Consider the following 17690-nt stretch of genomic DNA (forward strand, 5'->3'; position numbering starts at 1 on the left):
TTTTATATTACGATAACTGACTTTGACTATCTAGGATTTGTATTAATGCTGCATGGGGAGAGCTCTTAAAAATTAATGGAAAATGTTTATTATAAAAAAGTGCTGATCTCATAAAAGCTTTTTTAAAGATTTATTTATTTATTTGTATGGCACAGTTATGGAGAGAAGAACAGAAAGAGAGATAGAATTTTCCTTCTGCTGGTTCACTCTTGATTCCATTTATCCATGAACCTTCTAAATACCCCTGCACTGTTGCTATGTGTTTACCAAAGATACAACTTCAGATTTTATGCATTAATAATATCCTGTATTTTAAATATAATTTATTGTGTGTGCAGCTAAACTTGTCTACAATGTTGTTAATCCTTAATTAACAAAGTAATTTGACACTTAACACTAGAGCCTGTTTTATTATCATGGGAACTTTAATTAAAACCTCAGATGGTGAGATAATTCTACTTAGGGGTATATTTTAGAAGGGTGAAGAAATTATTGGGCAGAGCTCAAATCATTGCCTTACTTTTGGAGCAACAAATTCTATAGCAACAGAACTCAGAAAACACAGTTAATTATAAAACAAGTTCCTATCTAACACATCAGTTATCAATGTGATATATGACTTGGGTCGATTGTAGACATTCTCTTAGGGTTTGACATCTTGCCTTACGGATAGCAGATGCTTAAGTCCTTCAAGACAGTCTGGGGTGAGTATTTGGCATAGTGGTTAAGTCACCAATCAGGATGCCCGTGTCCCATACCAGAGGACCAGGATGGAGCCCTGGCTACTTTGCTCCAGATCCAGCTTCCTGCTAATGTGCATCCTGAGAGGCAGCAGGTGATAACTCAAGTACTTGGCTCTCTGCCACCTATGTGAGGGACCTGGCTGGAATTCTGAGCTGTGATTTTGACTCAGCCCTGGCTGTTGTGGGCATCTGAGGAGTGAATCAGTACATGGACTATCTCTATCACTCTGTATCTCTGCCTTTCAAATAAAATAAATAGGAGGGGCCAGTGCTGTGGCGTAGCAGATAAAGCCATGGCCTGTAGTACCAGCATCCCATATGGGTGCTGGTTCATATCCCAGCTGCTCCACTTCCCATCCAGCTCTCTGCTATGGCCTGGGAAAATAATACAAGATGGTCCAAGTCCTCGGGCCCCTGCACCTGTGTGGGAGACTGGAAAGGAGCTCCTGGCTCCTGGCTTTGGATCAGCGCAACTCTAGCCATTGTGGCCATTTGGGGAGTGAACCAGTGATGGAAGACCTATCTCCCAGTCTGTCTGTCTGTCTCTGTCTCTCTCTCTCTCTCTGCCACTCTGTAACTCTGCCTTTTAAATAAGTAATCTTTTTTTCAAAAAGGAAACACATACATATGTGTATACATATTTAAAAAAATAAAACCATAGTCCACCCTCCATGGGGTTAGAAGAAAGAATTCACTAGCAATTCAGAAAATTTAGAAGGAATGAAAGAAATTACAGCGCTTGTCCAGTTGACTTCAAAGACATTCTATAGAGCCTCCCATTTTGTCTGTAATGAACCTCTTGTACCTGCAAAAACACTGGGAATGCTGCAGACTCTTTTTATGGCCCTATACAAATCTGACTGACAAGACCCCAAGAAGTTCCTACCACATTTCCTAGAGAGGAAAGGTTTTAGAATGCCAGCGCTTGAGAAGGGAGATCTGGTTTGATAAATGAGGCAATGGAGGTCCAGCACGGCTCCTGGGAAGGCTTCCTCAGCTGCAGGACAGGACAGAGCCCTCACTCATGTCTGAGTGCCCTGCCCGGAATCGGACTTCAGAACCTTGCTGTCTTTGCTTTTTCTTTACCCTCAACCTTTTTCATCACGGCAGGGTTCTTCCTGAGAGTGCAGAGGAGTGGCCACTCCACACTGCGCATGTGAGGACCTAACAGGGGGGCAGGAGTGGTTGAGTCTGGAGCAAATCCAAGAGATTTGATCACAACTCCGTTGATGAAGTTACAACTGATCATTCTGTGCAAAGGGGAGAGCGGGGAACTAGCCATTTAACCAACGATTGAGCCCCCCTCAAACGCCATCAGTATGGACTGGGAAAAGACTTGTTCAAACTGTCAAGGAATCAATGAGTACAAGAGTTGACAGAAGAGCACTGTCCCTTAGAGCATGCAGATCACACCCTGACCCCCAAACCAATCAAGACACTTGCTGTGAGCCCTTCTGACCATCGCACAGTGCAGCAAACACCCCTTAATCCTGCCCAACAGACTCCTGTTACTCCAGGGAAGAGTTAAGGGCTAAGGTATTTCCATCAGCTGGAACAAAAGGTGGAGGTTTCCGTATGGATCGATAGGTGGAGGATTACTATCATCCCATGCCACTTGACCATAAGGATATGCCCATGCAAACAAGGGTGATCAGCTGTTAAGGGATTAAAAGTCGATATATCTTTAGGAAATAGTATCAAGTTATTCTTATTTTTATTCCATTTTCAGAAAGTACTTCAAGATTTCTGACAACTTCAAGATCTATATTCCAACCATCTAACCTCATTTTAAAGATATGTGGGAAGTGGGAAATTTTTCATAGCAAATTAATCTGAAGTGGAACAACACTGTGTGTGTGTGTGTGTGTGTGTGTGTGTTGTGTGCCTAGGTGGAGGGGGAGAAAGTGAGAGTGAGAGAGAGAAACTGAACCTAAGTGCTTCCAGTAAACCATTACTTGTTTAGTATACATTTACTGCTGTTTACTCCCTGTATCCCTGCCCCTTGGCTCCTACTGGACTGGGTTAAAAAGAGAAAAAAAAAAAAAAAAACACATCCAAAGCCTTAAGCTTTCTGTGTGTTTAGATTTGGGGTAAACAGGAATTGGCTATGACACTGTAAGTTCCATTGGAAACCTTCACTGTTCAGTTAGGAACCTACCATCTCTAACCTCTAAGTGGCTTTTTGAGTGGTGGATGCAGGCTAAACACTTCCATTTTATACATTGAGGACATTCTGGCTCAGAGAAATGGTCTGGTGTAGAGTTGCCTGGGGGAAGATCTGAGACCTCAGTGCGTGTAGAACACAGGGCTCTGCTCCTCTCTTTAGCACAGCAAAGGAAGTACTCACGTCATGATGTGGGTCTCCACTCCTGCCTCCACCAGCGCCCCGTCAACAAACAGAGGAACCGAGGTGAAACCGTACTTGTCCCACGAGTGGCCCTCATCAAAACTCACCCTGGGTTAGAAGCAAATACATGGAAGAGACAGCTGAAAATAAAGCCTGTTTTGCAACCAATTTTCAGGTTATTAAATTCTCTTCTGTATCTCCCTCTCTGGCAGTTTGGATTATCAATAGGCATTAATCTTCACCATCTCCCCATATTATTATGAGATTTGATCAAGACTGCATTTCCTGGCATAGGCAGAGACAGCACGAGTGCTGCAGAAATATTTCAGCATATTAGAATTAGGAAGAACAACCAAGCATGGGGGCTTGCAGGATGGAGAGTCACGTTTTCAGTACTCAGAATGGAACCTGAGGTCCAGTTCACAGCACAATCCATTCAGTCCTTGGAGCTTTTGAGGCAGGTTGAGTAGTGCAGGGTGTGTCCCGAGAGGAGGGGTATGTGTATCTCTTTCAGATCAAGCCTTAGAAAAAGCAATTTCCTGTTTGTTTAGCATGGATGTTGGGATCATTTCCCTTTGCTACTGCCACTTTAAGAGGCCCTTAATGCTGACTGTAGGGGCTGTGAGATGTTCTGAGTAGCCCTGTTCCATCTTTTATCCACTGGTAAAAGGAAGTGCTGGCCCCTTGTGATTACAGAAGCTGCACCTCCTTAAAGAAATGTTTGCAGTACAGGAGATTTGAGAAAATCTGAATGTCTTTTCCTGATATTATCAAGTACCTGTCAGCCCCTTGATTTAACCAGGGGAACAGCCCAAAAGCTATATACATTCCTTTATTATATATATTATATACATTCCTTATTATTATATTACATATTACATAATAATATAATATATATTGTATTATTATATTATATATATATTATATGCATTCCTTTATTAGAAAACGATAATATTTTAAAAAAACATATGTTTGGGGCCGGCGCTGTGGCACAGTGGATGAATGCCCTGGCCTGAAGCACCGGTATCCCATATGGGTGCTGGTTCAAGACCCAGCTGCTTCACTTCCAATCCAGCTCTCTACTATGGCCTGGGAAAGCAGTAGAAGATGGCCCAAGTCCTTGGGCCCCTGCACCCACGTGGGAGACCTGGAAGAAGCTCCTGGCTCCTGCCTTCGGATCAGCACAGCTCCGTCCACTGCAGCCAATTGGGGAGTGAACCAGTGGATGGAAGACCCCTCTCTCTCTCTCTCTCTCACTGCCTCTCCTCTCTCTGTGTAACTCTAACTTGCAAATAGATAAATAAATCTCTAAAAAAAAAAGAATGTATGTTTGACTCTACCACTAAACTGTGAGCTTTTTGAGGTCAAAGATCATAGGATTCAAGTTCATATCCCCAGTCCTTAGCATAATCCTGGTACATGGCTGATATCACATAATGCTAAATGAACCAATGAATTAAAAAAATAAAGAATGATGAGGGATCTTCATTTGATCAATCAAATCATGTTTTCATCCATAATTCATACTAGCACCCATAAAGCTGGCTGTATGACTATCTCTCTCTACAACTAGCCCAGCTACTCTGTCACGGATTTCTTTGTCTCTACTTCTCTCTGCAACTCTGCCTTTTAAATAAGTAAGTAAGTAAATAAATAAATAAATCTTTTTATAAAAAAGAAAAGAAGAGAAAACCTAAAGTCCAACACAAGTAGTGGCCAGGCCTCCCGAGCCAGGATGAGGGATGAATGCTGTGACTGGTATTTATAGTCAAGGTACCACTTTGAAACCCAGGATCGTGCCACTGTGACCACTTTCTGTGACCAATAACTGCTAACACTTTGATGACTGCAGGCTGAGACAGCTATTAAGAACAAAACAAAGCCAAACTCCCCAAGAAATTGCCAAAAATATAACATCGGAAAATATAATCTCTTGGCTTTCAGAAATTTAAATCTTAAGTTAAACGTCCTGCCATTTGTGAATGCTATTCCTTGTTTTAAATTTATTTATTTGTTGGAAAGCAGAGTTACAGAGAGTGAGGGAGACAAAGAGGGACAGAGATCTTCCAATCTGCTAGTTCACTCTGCAAATGGGTACAATGGCCAGGGCTGGGCCAGGGCAAAGACAGGAGCCTAGAACTCCATCCAGGTCTCCCACAGGGGTGGCAGGGGCCCAGATACATAGGGTATCATCCATTTTTTCCCAGGAGCATTAGCAGAGAGGTGGATCAGAAGTGGAGCTGGTGGAACTCGAACCCGAGCACCATCGGATACCCTCATCCCAGGCAGCTGCTTAGCCCACGGTGCCACAATGATGGCCCTGAGAGCTACGCTTTTTGATGAGTAGGACTTTTAAAGTGGCCTGAGGTAACTATATTGAATGGCATCCCCAAGGGATCCACATTCTACTCCTCAGATCAATAGCTCATTAATGGCCAACACAAAGGAATCGAGAATTCCTTATTAGATCTATTGGTGAAACTGAACTCGGCAGCATTGCCAACACTCAGGGAGACAGGAATAAAATTTCAACTGATCTTCAACTAATGGCAATAAAAAGAATCAAAATCAAATCAAATCAATTCACTTTTCAAATAGTTGTTGATGCCATGATGGGCCCGAGCAGTTTTAGGAATATAGTGCTGAACAAGAAAGATGAACACACTTCAGTGGAACTTACAACCTACTTTGATGAAAAGAATAATATACAAATAAAATGACACAAAAACAGGAGTGATTTACTACTGATTGAACAGCTACTTCAGATTGTTAATTTAAGGCTCTGCCTTGGCGCCAGGATCCCATACAGGTGCTGGTTTGAGTCCCAGCTGCTTCTCTTCGGATTCAGCTCTCTGCTCGTGGCCTGGGAAAGCAGTGGAAGGTGGTCCAAGTGCTTGGGCCCCTGCACCCATGTGCGAGACCTGGAAGAAGCTCCTGGCTCCTGGTTTCAGATCATCTCAGCTCTAGTGGTTGCAGCCATTTGGGGAGTACACCAGTGGATGGAAGACCTCTTTCTGTCTTTCCCGTTCCCTGTCTGTAACTCTTCCTCTCAAATAATCTTTAACATTTTTTTTTTTTAAAGAAGAAAGCTCTCTCTATAGAGGTGACACCTCTCTATGGAGGTGACATAAAAATCCAGGAGGTAGCTTTTACAGAGGAAAGAACTACTGTGAAAGGGAGCTGTGCTATGGGAAGAAAAGAAAGATGGTCAATGATTATAGCTTAGTGGAAAGGCAATTAATGATGGGATGGAATCAGAAACTCAGCAGAAGCCACATCATGACAGACACGGTTTCCAACTGAAAAGGGAGGGATACACTAGATTTAAACTATAAAAGATAACTGTGACTTCTCTGTGGTGATTGAGTTCTCAGGACCCAAAGTGGATGCAAGATGATGAGTTGGGGGAGGGGAACAAGGGACCATAATTGTGAGATCAAGTAAGAGCTGAGGCTTGGATAAAGGATGTAGTAATGGAGAGAAAGAGATGGAAGATTTAGGATATTTTTATAGGTTAGGTCAATAGGATTTGGTGATGGAAGGTATGTGAGGGAGTTTTGAAAACAGTATTAAAAAAATAAATGTATGGCAGGCATTGTGGCGTAGCAGGTTAAGTTGCCACCTATGATGCCAGAATCCCATATGGGCCCCGGTTAAGATGGCTGCTCCACTTCTGATCCAGCTCTCTGCAAATGCGCCTGCCACCCATGTGGGAGATCTGGACAGAGTTCCGGGCTCTTGCCTTTGGCCTGGCCCAGCACTGGCCAATGCAGCCATATGGGTAGTGAACCAGCATATGGAAGATCTCTCTCTCTGTCTCTCCTTTTCTCTCTCTTTCTGTAACTCTGCCTTTCAAATAAATAAAAAATCAATCTTTTAAAAAATGTATTTTGGTGCAAAAGTTTTGAAATCCACATGTAGCTTTTTTCATAATACACATTTTCATGGACTTTTTGGGGATCCCTTATATGTGTAGATTTAAAGATTTTTTGTACAAAATTAAATTTATCTTTTTGAATCCATTTTCCACAAACTTTTTAAAGTATAACTGTATAGGTTACACAAGCCAAAAAAAAAATCATGGAAAACATTGATGACAGATGAGGCAGCAGGGGCTAAGCAATTGAGAGGGGAAGTAGGAAGGACAGGAGAGGCAAAGGTTTCCACTCTTCTGTTTCTATTTTTGGCCATAGCAAGATTTTAGATTCTTTTTGAACTTCCATAATTGACACTTTAAAGAAACATTTACCTGGGTGGATCTAGATTTCTGGTCTAACTGGGGATGTAGACTTGGAAGTCACTTTAAGGTAGGACAAACTTAAAGCAAAAGGCTTAATGGAAAAAAAAATCTTCACAGTTGAAGAAAACAGAAGATGAGCTAATACAAGTTTAAGCCAAACAAAGGAACTAGAGTCTTGTGTGACACCAGAAAACATGACTTCAATAACAGTTAATTATTTCAATAACAGTTATTTCTTTCCTAGTAGTGGTATTGTCATGAGGGGTAAGCAAGACACTGTTAGTATATGGTCAAGGAGAGATACACACACACACACACACACACAAAATACACATATATACAAAAAGAAAATGACCATTTTAATAGATCCTAAACACGATGTTTAATTTCATACATTATACAAAAACTAACAGCATGAATAATGGTAAAAACACATGGTGGGGCTGGCACCTGCTATACTGCAATGGGTTAAGCTGCCAAATGAGACACGGGCCTCCCATACCAGAGTGCTGCTAGGAATTCTAGCTACTTTGCCTTTTTTTTTTTTTTTTTTTTTTGACAGGCACAGTGAACACTGAGAGAGAAAGACAGAGAGAAGGGCTTCCTTTTTCCGTTGGTTCACCCCCAATGGCCGCTGTGGCCGGCACACCGTGCTGATCTGAAGCCAGGAGCCAGGTGCTTCTCCTGGTCTCCCATGCGGGTGCAGTCTCCACTGCACTCCCGGGCCACAGCAGAGAGCTGGCCTGGAAGAGGAGCAACCACGACAGAATCCAGCGCCCCGACCGGGACTAGAACCCAGGGTGCTGATGCTGCAGGCGGAGGATTAGCCTATTGAGCCACAGCGCCGGTGCTACTTTGCTTTTGATATGGCTTCCTGTTAATTCACCTGCGAAGGAATCAGATGACCAAAGTACTTGGGCCCCTAACACCTCATGTGGGAGACCAAGATGGAGTTCCTGGCTCCTGGTTTTGCCCTGGCCCAGACCCAGCTGTTATAGCCATTTGCAGATTAAACTATTGGATGCAAAATCAATCAATCAATCAATCAATCTCTCTCTCTCTCTCTCTCTCTCTCTCTCTCCCCCTGTGTGTGTGTGTGTGTGTGTGTCTGTGTCCCTCTCTCTCAGTCACTCTGCACAAACAATTTTTTTTTAATGAACAAATTGTCTGAGAGACAGTCTATATAAATTTTATGAGCTTAGGTAAATGAAAAATTTAAAGCTGAATTAGCAGTCAGTGCCTTTTTTAAAATGAGAAACTTTTGGGGCTGGTGCTGTGGTGCAGCAGTTTAAAGCCCTGGCCTGAAGTGCTGGCATCCCATATAGGCGCAGGTTCTAGTCCCCGCAGCTCCTCTTCTGATCCAGCTCTCTGCTATGGCCTGGGAAAGCAGTAGAAGATGGCCCAAGTCCTTGGGCCCCTGCACCCATGTGGGAGACCCAGAAGCAGCTCCTGGTTCCTGGCTTCGGATAGGTGCAGCTCCGGCCATTGCAGCCATCTGGGGAGTGAACCAGTGGATGGAAGACCTCTCTCTCTGTCTCTACCTCTCTCTGTAACTCTGTCTTTCAAATAAATAAAATAAATCTGTTTTAAAAAATGAGAAAGTTTTCAGATATTTTTAAAAAAGCTATTTGCTGAATACCAGAATGGGTATGTCAATGAATGCAATTAAAGGGTGAATAGTTAGATACACAGTTCGATCAATTTTAAAAAAAAATACAGATAAAAGAAGGAGAAAATATTTCCATTCTTGTGGCTCTTCTAAGAGAACAAATGTTAGTACACAATGTAAGCCCTCAAGTCCACTGGCACACTCAATGATTTGCGCTAGCCCCATACTAATGCTGGATAAATAGTATATGCTCAATGTATATATGCAGGATAAATGGATAAAATCTGTCTTGAGCTGCACATCTGATCATTTCTAAGAACTTATAAAGGTTAGAAACCATAAGTTTCTTGAGGTCCTTTCCAGCTCTATGATCTAAAATCACGGCAGCTCTGAAGCAGATTCAGTCTGCATACATGTGGGAAGCAGGATACGGGTCAACAGGCAGACATTACAAGTAGATTCATCATTACTGATCCTGAAAAATTATTTCTAAAGCCATTACACAACATAGAAACTCCCTGTCTGGGCATTTGCAAACCATTTTGCATTGTGGTATTCCAGTGAAATGGTGTGACATGCTGGCATGTTACAGAAGTCTCTGTTAATAGAAGTGTGACCCTCAGGTGATTACTGACGTCATAAATAAGAGTGTCAACTGTTAAATCAACAATGGGAGTCACTGTGCACTTACTCCCCGTGTAGGATCTCTGTCCTTAATGTGTTGTACTATGTGAATTAACGGTATAACTAGTACTCAAACAGTACTTTATACTTTGTGTTTCTGTGTGGGTGCAAACTGTTGAAATCTTTACTTAGTGTATACTGAATTGATCTTCTGTATATAAAGATAATTGAAAATTAATCTTGATGAAGAATGGGATGGGAGAGGGAACGGGAGATGGGATGGTTGCAGGTGGGAGGGTGGTTATGGGGGGTAAAATCTGCTATAATCCGAAAGATGTACTTTGGAAATCTATATTTATTAAATAAAAATTTAAAAAAAGAAGTGTGACACCAGAATACACGACTTCTAGGCTCCTTTCCTAATTTTCTGAATGTGATATTCAGATGTTATCAACTAAAAGGAATAGAGTCTTCCAACAACATCCAGAGCCCTCCCTGGAAATCTCTAGCACAGAAATAGTTACAGTGGTCAAGGCCATCCTAGTAAAGAATATTGCTCCCTTTCCTTTTGTCCCAAACACAAGAGGTGGCAGCATTTTAGCCACCTGGATATTCTTTAGAATAGCCCATGTCCTTTCACTTCTTAGAGGAAAGCAATGGTTGGAGCTATTGTTTTCATAGGAATTTGGCTCTGAACAAAACGCTAGTGCCAACAACCATTTGTAGAAGAACAAAGAATTGCAAAAGGCCAGGTGATGCTTTCTGTTTCCAGAGACCATCGTGTTGAAAGGCGACATACACGGTTTGTTACAGCTGAATGAACAGTCACACCCCAGGGACTGTCCTTGCCAGTGAGGCGCTCTATCGTGAGTTTTCATTTGAGTACAGTATTCAGCGGGGCTCTACTGTTCATCTCACTCTGATGCTTTCAAGTACAAAGGTAATGCTGGAGGGAGGGTTGGTACAATAGCACTTAGGATCTAATCTCTGCACATCCAAATGTACATGGTCACAAATAGATGAGTTCATTTGTATGCTGAATTGTCTTCATGCCTATCTAGCTACCTATTATTTCAATTTGTAGGAAATAGCATGCTTTGTTAGCCCAGCTAAAGTTTACCCAGCTTTTCAATTATGACTCCTCCTTTCTCTGAAAGCTAATGTAGCTAGCAGTTAAATCTGAGAGATACTATACCCACGTGAGAAAGAAGGTGGCCTTGTGTCATTTTCCTATACAAATATGTATACTGTATATCTGTGTACCAAACAATGTGAGTCTGAAATCTACAACAGAGGATAGCAGGATCTGATTACTTAATCTTTTGTCCACTTAAAATGAGCTTGTTTACCATGAAGGTTGCAACTTAATTAGAAACTACTGGTCATGAAGAAACTGTGTTTAGATCTTAGAAGCTGGCATCTCATGAGGAGGAAGCACAAATCAGTCAATCATTTCATAAGAAAACATTGATGATAATGATATAGTCAAGTCCTTACAAAATAGTCAGCCTTTAAGAAATACCAAGCAGAATTCTTGAATGAATTGAGTAGTTATTGTTGTGGTCTTCTAACACACACACACACTAGCTGATAGTGAACCACATGCAGGGCTTGTTTCAGAGAAGAGCACTGATAGGAAGTAAACAGAAATCATGATCCCCGCTCAAGTTCTGGGAAAACTTTCTAGCGCTTGTGACAATAACGGTGTCGAGATCTTTTAGGTGAAGAAAATGCTCTCTCATAAGCTAAGTTTGAAAAATCATTTTTAATACTTTGCAAGCTGGGATAGACGAGCAAATGGAAGGTAACATGGGAATGCTGTGATTTTTTTTCCTGAATTCTACAATTTTAACAAAGAAAAGATGAGTTACATGGAAGATGGAAAACTCAAACTTTGTACTGATGACTTGGATCCTAGTTACATTTCCCTAAGTGGATACTGAATAATTTTCCCAACGTGGATGGTATCCCTCCAGGTTTTCCCAGCCAAGTGTTCCTTTTGGAAGTGAGGAAGTTTCTAGAGAAATTTCTGGAGAGCAGACTGGATGATCAGATGATAATGATGCTAAGATTCACCAAAACAACATCCTCGCTAGCCCCTCTGCTCCATGTACTGCTTCCACACCAAATAGACTCTCCTCTTCCGGTGGAAGAAACAGCAACAAGAATAGAAATAAATTCTCCCTTTCCTCAGCACAAGGAAACTTCTCTCCAGAAAGTTTCCAAACTCAGCAACTGATGAATGCCAGGTCTTTATCACAACTGAAAAGCTCAGGAGTGGGATGGGCAAGTGCAAGACGATGCTGCTAACCTCTTCTCCTAGGACTTCCGGGGAAGAAGCCTGCCCAGCTGTATGTGTCTACAGGACATTTGTCAATGCTCTCATGGGGACTGAGGTGCAGGTTCTTAGAACACAGTAACAAGGCTAAGAAACACTGCCTTCCTTGGTTCTAAACAGTCTTGTTTTAGGATTCAGGCCATCCTCTCTGAGAGTTCAAGACCTACTCAGTACTCAGTAGAAACAACTCTTCCTTCCAGGAAGAGAGATGGGTCTTGATAGTGGAGTAAATTTCCTACTGATTCAAGTTTAACCCCTCAGCTTGCTTTTAACATTTGTGACTCCAATCAAAAATAATGTGGACACTCTCGCTTCTTCCTGAACTGCAGGATGTGGCTTGTCTCCATGGTCCCACCCCGACACAACCACTCCCGACATCTTTCCATCAGGCATCAGCCTCCACGCCACTGGCTGCAGGAAGACCTCTTTACAGGCAGGACTCCACTCGGCCTGAGGATTCAGTAAAACACACAGCCAGCATCCTTCAGCAGACAGTGTTTTAATTTCTGGTAATGAATGGTCTGCTTAAATTCCTTGTCTTGATAGAGGGCATAGACCATGTCATAGCCTCTGTATGCTTATTACAGTGGCTGGTAAATTAGTGGTTACAATAGAAGAGCATCCATGTCAAAGGCCAAACTTGATCATGTCAGATACTAGCTGTGTACACCCCTAAGCAAAGAATTAATTATGTCATTATAAACAGTTGATAAAAAGTATCCACAGAGATAGGGTTGGCTCAAGAACTAAGTCAAATAATTCATGTAAATTATTTAGAATAGTACCTGAAATGTACTAACCTAATAAGCTCTCAATACATGCTGAGTATCATTAATATCAAGTGATTCCAGGGCCAGCATTGTGGCACAGTGCGTTAAGTTGCCACCTGCGACACTCATATCCTCCAGTTCAAGTCCCAGGTGCTCTGCTTCAGATCCAGCTCCCTGCTAATGCACTTGAGACAGCATCAAATGACCCAAGTGCTTGGGCATCTGCCACCCTTGTGGGAGGCCTGGATGAGTTTCCAGGCTCCTGATTTTGGTTTGCCCTGCTCAGTTGTTGCAGCTGTTTGGGAAGTGAACCAGCAGGTAGAAAATAAATCTCTCTCTCTCTCTCTCTCTCTCTCTCTGTGGGTGGGTGTGTGTGTGCATCTCCTTCTCTCTCTGTAACTCTGCCTTTCAAATAAATAAATACATCTTTGGGGCTGTCGCTGTGGCAAATGGGGTTAAGCCTCTGCCTGCAGCGCTGGCATTCCAGACGGTCACTGGTTTGAGGCCCTGCTGCTCCATTTTGGATCCAGCTCACTGTTAATGTGCCTGGGAAAGCAGTAGAAAGTGGCCCAAGTACTTTGGTCCCTGAACCCATGTGGGACACCTGGAAGAAGCTCCTGGCTCCTGGCTCCTGGCTCCTGCCTTTATATCGGCCCAGCTCCGGCCATTGCGGCCCTTTGGGGAGTGAACTGGAGGATGGAAGATTCCTCTATCCCTCTGTCTTTCAAATAAAAAATAATAAATATCTTAAAAACATACCTGAGCTAAACTATTTAAGTATTATACTTGAACTAAATTATAGTATACTATTACACTGAAAAGTATTTAGTCAGTTTTAAGAAGATGATAAACAATGACTTTGGGAAGTTTTACAAGCTCATCACTGGGCTGGTACAACACTTTTCTTACACATGGCTCCACACATAATTTAAAAATGTATTTTCATAATTTCTTTGTAGGATTATCTATACAGGTATAACTATTTATGCTAGATTTTCTAAAAAACAGAAAATATGTATTTTTTTATCTAGAAATACAAGTTCATATAGTTTAATCTAAAATGGCCAAACTGAAAGAAACCCTCTCAGGGCTTTGCAAAAGTGGCTCACAACTGGATTTTGTACCAGAAAATCCTATACATCTTCCTGATTGCAGTATGATGCCTGCCAGTGAAACTCTCATTCTAGAAGTATTGGTCTTCCCAAATGAAGGGCCTGACAATCCAGGGGCCATCTACAGGCCCAGGGCAAATCCCACAAACTCTACAAGGCATGACCTCCACCTCCAAGTACTAACTCTTTTTTTTTTTTTTTTTTTTTTTTTTACAGGTAGAGTTAGACAGTGAGAGAGAGAGAGAGAGAGAGAAAGGTCTTCCTTCTTCCATTGGTTCACCCCAAAAATGGCCGCTGCGGCCAGCGCGCAGTGCCGATCCGAAGCCAGGAGCCAGGTGCTTCTTCCTTGTCTCCCATGTGGGTGCAGGGCCCAAACACTTGGGCCATCCTCCACTGCCCTCCCAGGCCACAGCAGAGAGCTGGACTGGAAGAAGAGCAACCGGGACAGAATCCAGCGCCCCAACCTGGACTAGAACCCAGGGTGCCAGCGCCGCAAGTGGAGGATTAGCCTAGTGAGCCACGGTGTTGGCCAATATTAACTTTTTCAAATATTCACTTTGATAAATCTACAGCCTGAAATTCCTTTCCTTCAAAATACAGGCACATACAAAACTCAAACATTCCCTGCCAAAAACACAACAAAACAATAGGAGCATCAAATCATCATCATCAGCCTCACCATGTCTCAGCTCTGCCACCTCATCGAAGGTTTTGCATACACACTTACACACTCTCCGCTCTATTTCCATAATTTCCTTTCTTGAGAAGAAGAATCTATATTGTCTCTAATTTATTTTGTTTTTCATCATTACTATATTTATACATTCACAAATTTATTACAATCTAACTTAAAATCCCATTGCTCTTTTAAATCTACTCAGGTAACCATCATCAATTACTTCCTACACTGCTTAATCAGATTATTTTTTCACTCCCCAACTGTCTTGATCACACTGTAATATCTGATGGTTTTGATCACACCTTTCTCCAGCAAGCATGAAAACGTTTTTGGCCATTTCTCTTTGGTCTGTCCCATAATTTTGTCTTCTACTGTGCATATTGGTCTTCACCAGGGTTCTACAACAGTCAGTTTCTCCTCCTTGTACCTGCTTGAGACAGTAAGCCCACTACTGTGGTTGTAATTACCCCATGGTGCCCAAGGACTCCGAATCTAGGGTGTCAGCCCACACCTCTCCCCTGGTCTCCACCTGATGCTCATCACTGATGGAATATTCATAGAATTACAAACTCAACTTACTGCAACTGAAGTCGGTATCTGGCACAGGCACCTAAGCCACCTCTTGCAGCAATTTCTGTCTCATATTTTGGATTCCTAACCCTGCCTGCTTGAATTGACAGGTTCTTTATGTTATTTTCTGCCTTACATGATCACCCATTGCTACAACCCCACCCCATTCACTTTTTCCCATCTGAATTATCCGGCCTACTATCACTACCTGTGAGTTAGATAATGTAAAAGATATTAATTGGATGGACAAACAAATGAATGAGGAAATGCATGCATGAGTATAAAACCATGCAGAATAATTTGTCCCAACCCTCTCCACCAAAAGCTGCTCATTAATAGGGTAGGGAGCTGTCCTTACCACAAATGCCTGACTGGCAGAGGTGTGTGTCTCATGGCCACGAGGGCGCCACCCCAGTCTAGGAACCAGACATTGTACTCTTCATCAAAGATCTGGAACAACAACAACAACAATCATAGCAACACCTTACATTGGCACAGTGCTTAATAGTTTACAGTCATTCACATACATTGTTTCATCTATATTCTGAGCCTTCCAACAACGCTATCAGGTAGTCTGGCAATTACTATCCCCATGTGATAAATGAGGAAAGAGGCTCACAGACAACAAGTAACTCTCCTTAGCCCAGTCAAATGGCATTTCCCAGGCTCTCTGCGCTACTATTGTGAGAAGGTGAGGCAACAGGGTCTTGCTCAACTAGAAAACCTAAAGGAAAGAATGACTTTGAAAAAACTTCTTCATCTTTTTGTCTTAGGAAATTACTACTTAGCCCTTACTTCCTGTTCATCTATTCACATGTTTTCTAATTTATAAATTGTATATATCTTATATATACAATTAGTGTTATATATACATTATATATAGTGTTTATATATATCCTATATATCCAATTATAGTCTTATTTATAAATTAAGAGCTTAAAATATAATTTTTCTAGACATTACGGCATATCTGATAACTGAGAACTTAGGCTTAGCTACTACCTCCGAGGTTCCTCTGCAAGTTGGATGACAATCTAAATCTGTGTCTACAGACCCTTCTCTAAATGCTCCTTGGACCATAGTACTTCCAGGGAACTAAAGTTATCCATTCTTTGATTAATCCATTTGTCCATTACCTATCTATCCATCCACTCACTTATCACTCAGTTGTATATCTACACACTTACTCACAGACATTCATTAAGAACCAACTAAGATACAAGGCTCTGAGCTAAGAGAACTATAGGACCAATCTTGCAGATAGCAATGCCTATGCCCAGACATGACTTTTATCTCTACAACCTGAACAGGAGAACCACTTATCCAGCAGAGGAGAAACCTCCACTTTAGACATTCCATAAGATGGGAGGCTCTAAGAACTTCTCCAGCTGATGGCAGCTCTTGCAGCCAAGATGGAGAGGTTGGGATGATGGATTAGGGTAAGGAGGCTACAAGATGGGAAGAAGATATCAACAGATTTAAAGGGAAAATGAGGAGGAGGAAAGGGGCCTCATGCATTTGCTCCAGCAAACACTACAGAGAAAAAGTAAATAATTTCTCAGCCCTATACTTCCTAATTTTTTCCCTTATCTTATTTACATTTTAAGGAAAGTGAGTCTTAAATAATAGTGAGTCTTAAAACACAAAGGGCCTAAAGGCAATCCATTTCTATTCCAGACATAACTACAGACTCTGAATCTGCCATGCTAGGCTTTCTTTTCTAGAGTTTTATGGATAGATCTGTGATCAACCACAAAACGGAGATTCTGGAATTAAGGAGTACTAAGAACCCAATGGCAATGGAGAGAAGGGACAATTTATCCTTACACTTATGATACTCTCTTTCTAGCTACTGCTAATTCTTATTCTTTTCAGCACTAGAGTGAAAAGTGGAATCCCTGACTGCTTGAGAAAAGGGAAAAGAAAGTGAAAGTAGTGACAATACAAGGATGTAATTGCAGTGGCCATGTGGAGAGGTAAGCTGATCCCTGAGGTTAAGGGACAATGGTTTGTCTGTTGGCATTTTTGTTCCTTATGAGTTTGTGTTTCAGCTTCCACTCTCCTTTGGCACTTCAAATAAGTTATCTTATATTGTGAAGCTCTGATACTACTTCAGTGTCTGTTCCCCATCCACTTGGTTATGGCCTTGTGGGTAGGAAACTTGGCTTAACATTCACTGTGTGCCTTTTAGGACTAAAATAGTTGCTGGTGTCCATCAGGTGCTTGACAATCTTTAAATGGTGATATTGGTGACAATGGTGGCAGGGAGGTGATGATGATACTGGGGAAGGTGATGACAGTCTTCACTAAGGGATCCATGCAGAAACTTGTCTAACTAGATTTCACATGGTGACTTCACCTTCATTGAGACGTTTAGTGCTCTTCTCTTGACTTCCCAGATAGGAATCTTCTCATCTTTAGGGCTCAGTAAAATACTACCTTTTCTTGTGAAATCTTTCCCAGTAGAACCAACCCCTCCCTTTCCTTTGTATGCTCTTAATGCAACTAAAATAATACAATCACTCTAAATCATAGTTATTTATGAACCCATTTCTTCTATTTAACTTTAAGCTCTGTGAGACAAGGGACTCTATAGCATTCAATTTCCTCTGGAGGTTTAAGCCTGACATCTAGTTGATATTGGATAAATCTCTCATA

General features: G+C 41.8%; 1 protein-coding gene across 2 annotated transcripts in view; it reads right to left on the minus strand.

Moving 5' to 3' along the window:
• The window catches only part of SORCS3 (sortilin related VPS10 domain containing receptor 3), a 646463-nt gene that overhangs the window by 79273 nt on the left and 549500 nt on the right, over positions 1–17690 (minus strand). For both annotated transcript variants that reach the window (XM_051823565.2, XM_051823568.2), the window contains 2 exons: positions 15391–15482; positions 3091–3198 (listed from right to left, as the gene is read on the minus strand). In XM_051823565.2, the coding sequence (XP_051679525.1) occupies positions 3091–3198; positions 15391–15482 (200 nt within the window). The remainder of the gene's footprint in view (positions 1–3090; positions 3199–15390; positions 15483–17690) is intronic.

This window comes from Oryctolagus cuniculus, chromosome 15, assembly GCF_964237555.1.
Source record: "Oryctolagus cuniculus chromosome 15, mOryCun1.1, whole genome shotgun sequence".
NCBI lineage: Eukaryota > Metazoa > Chordata > Mammalia > Lagomorpha > Leporidae > Oryctolagus > Oryctolagus cuniculus.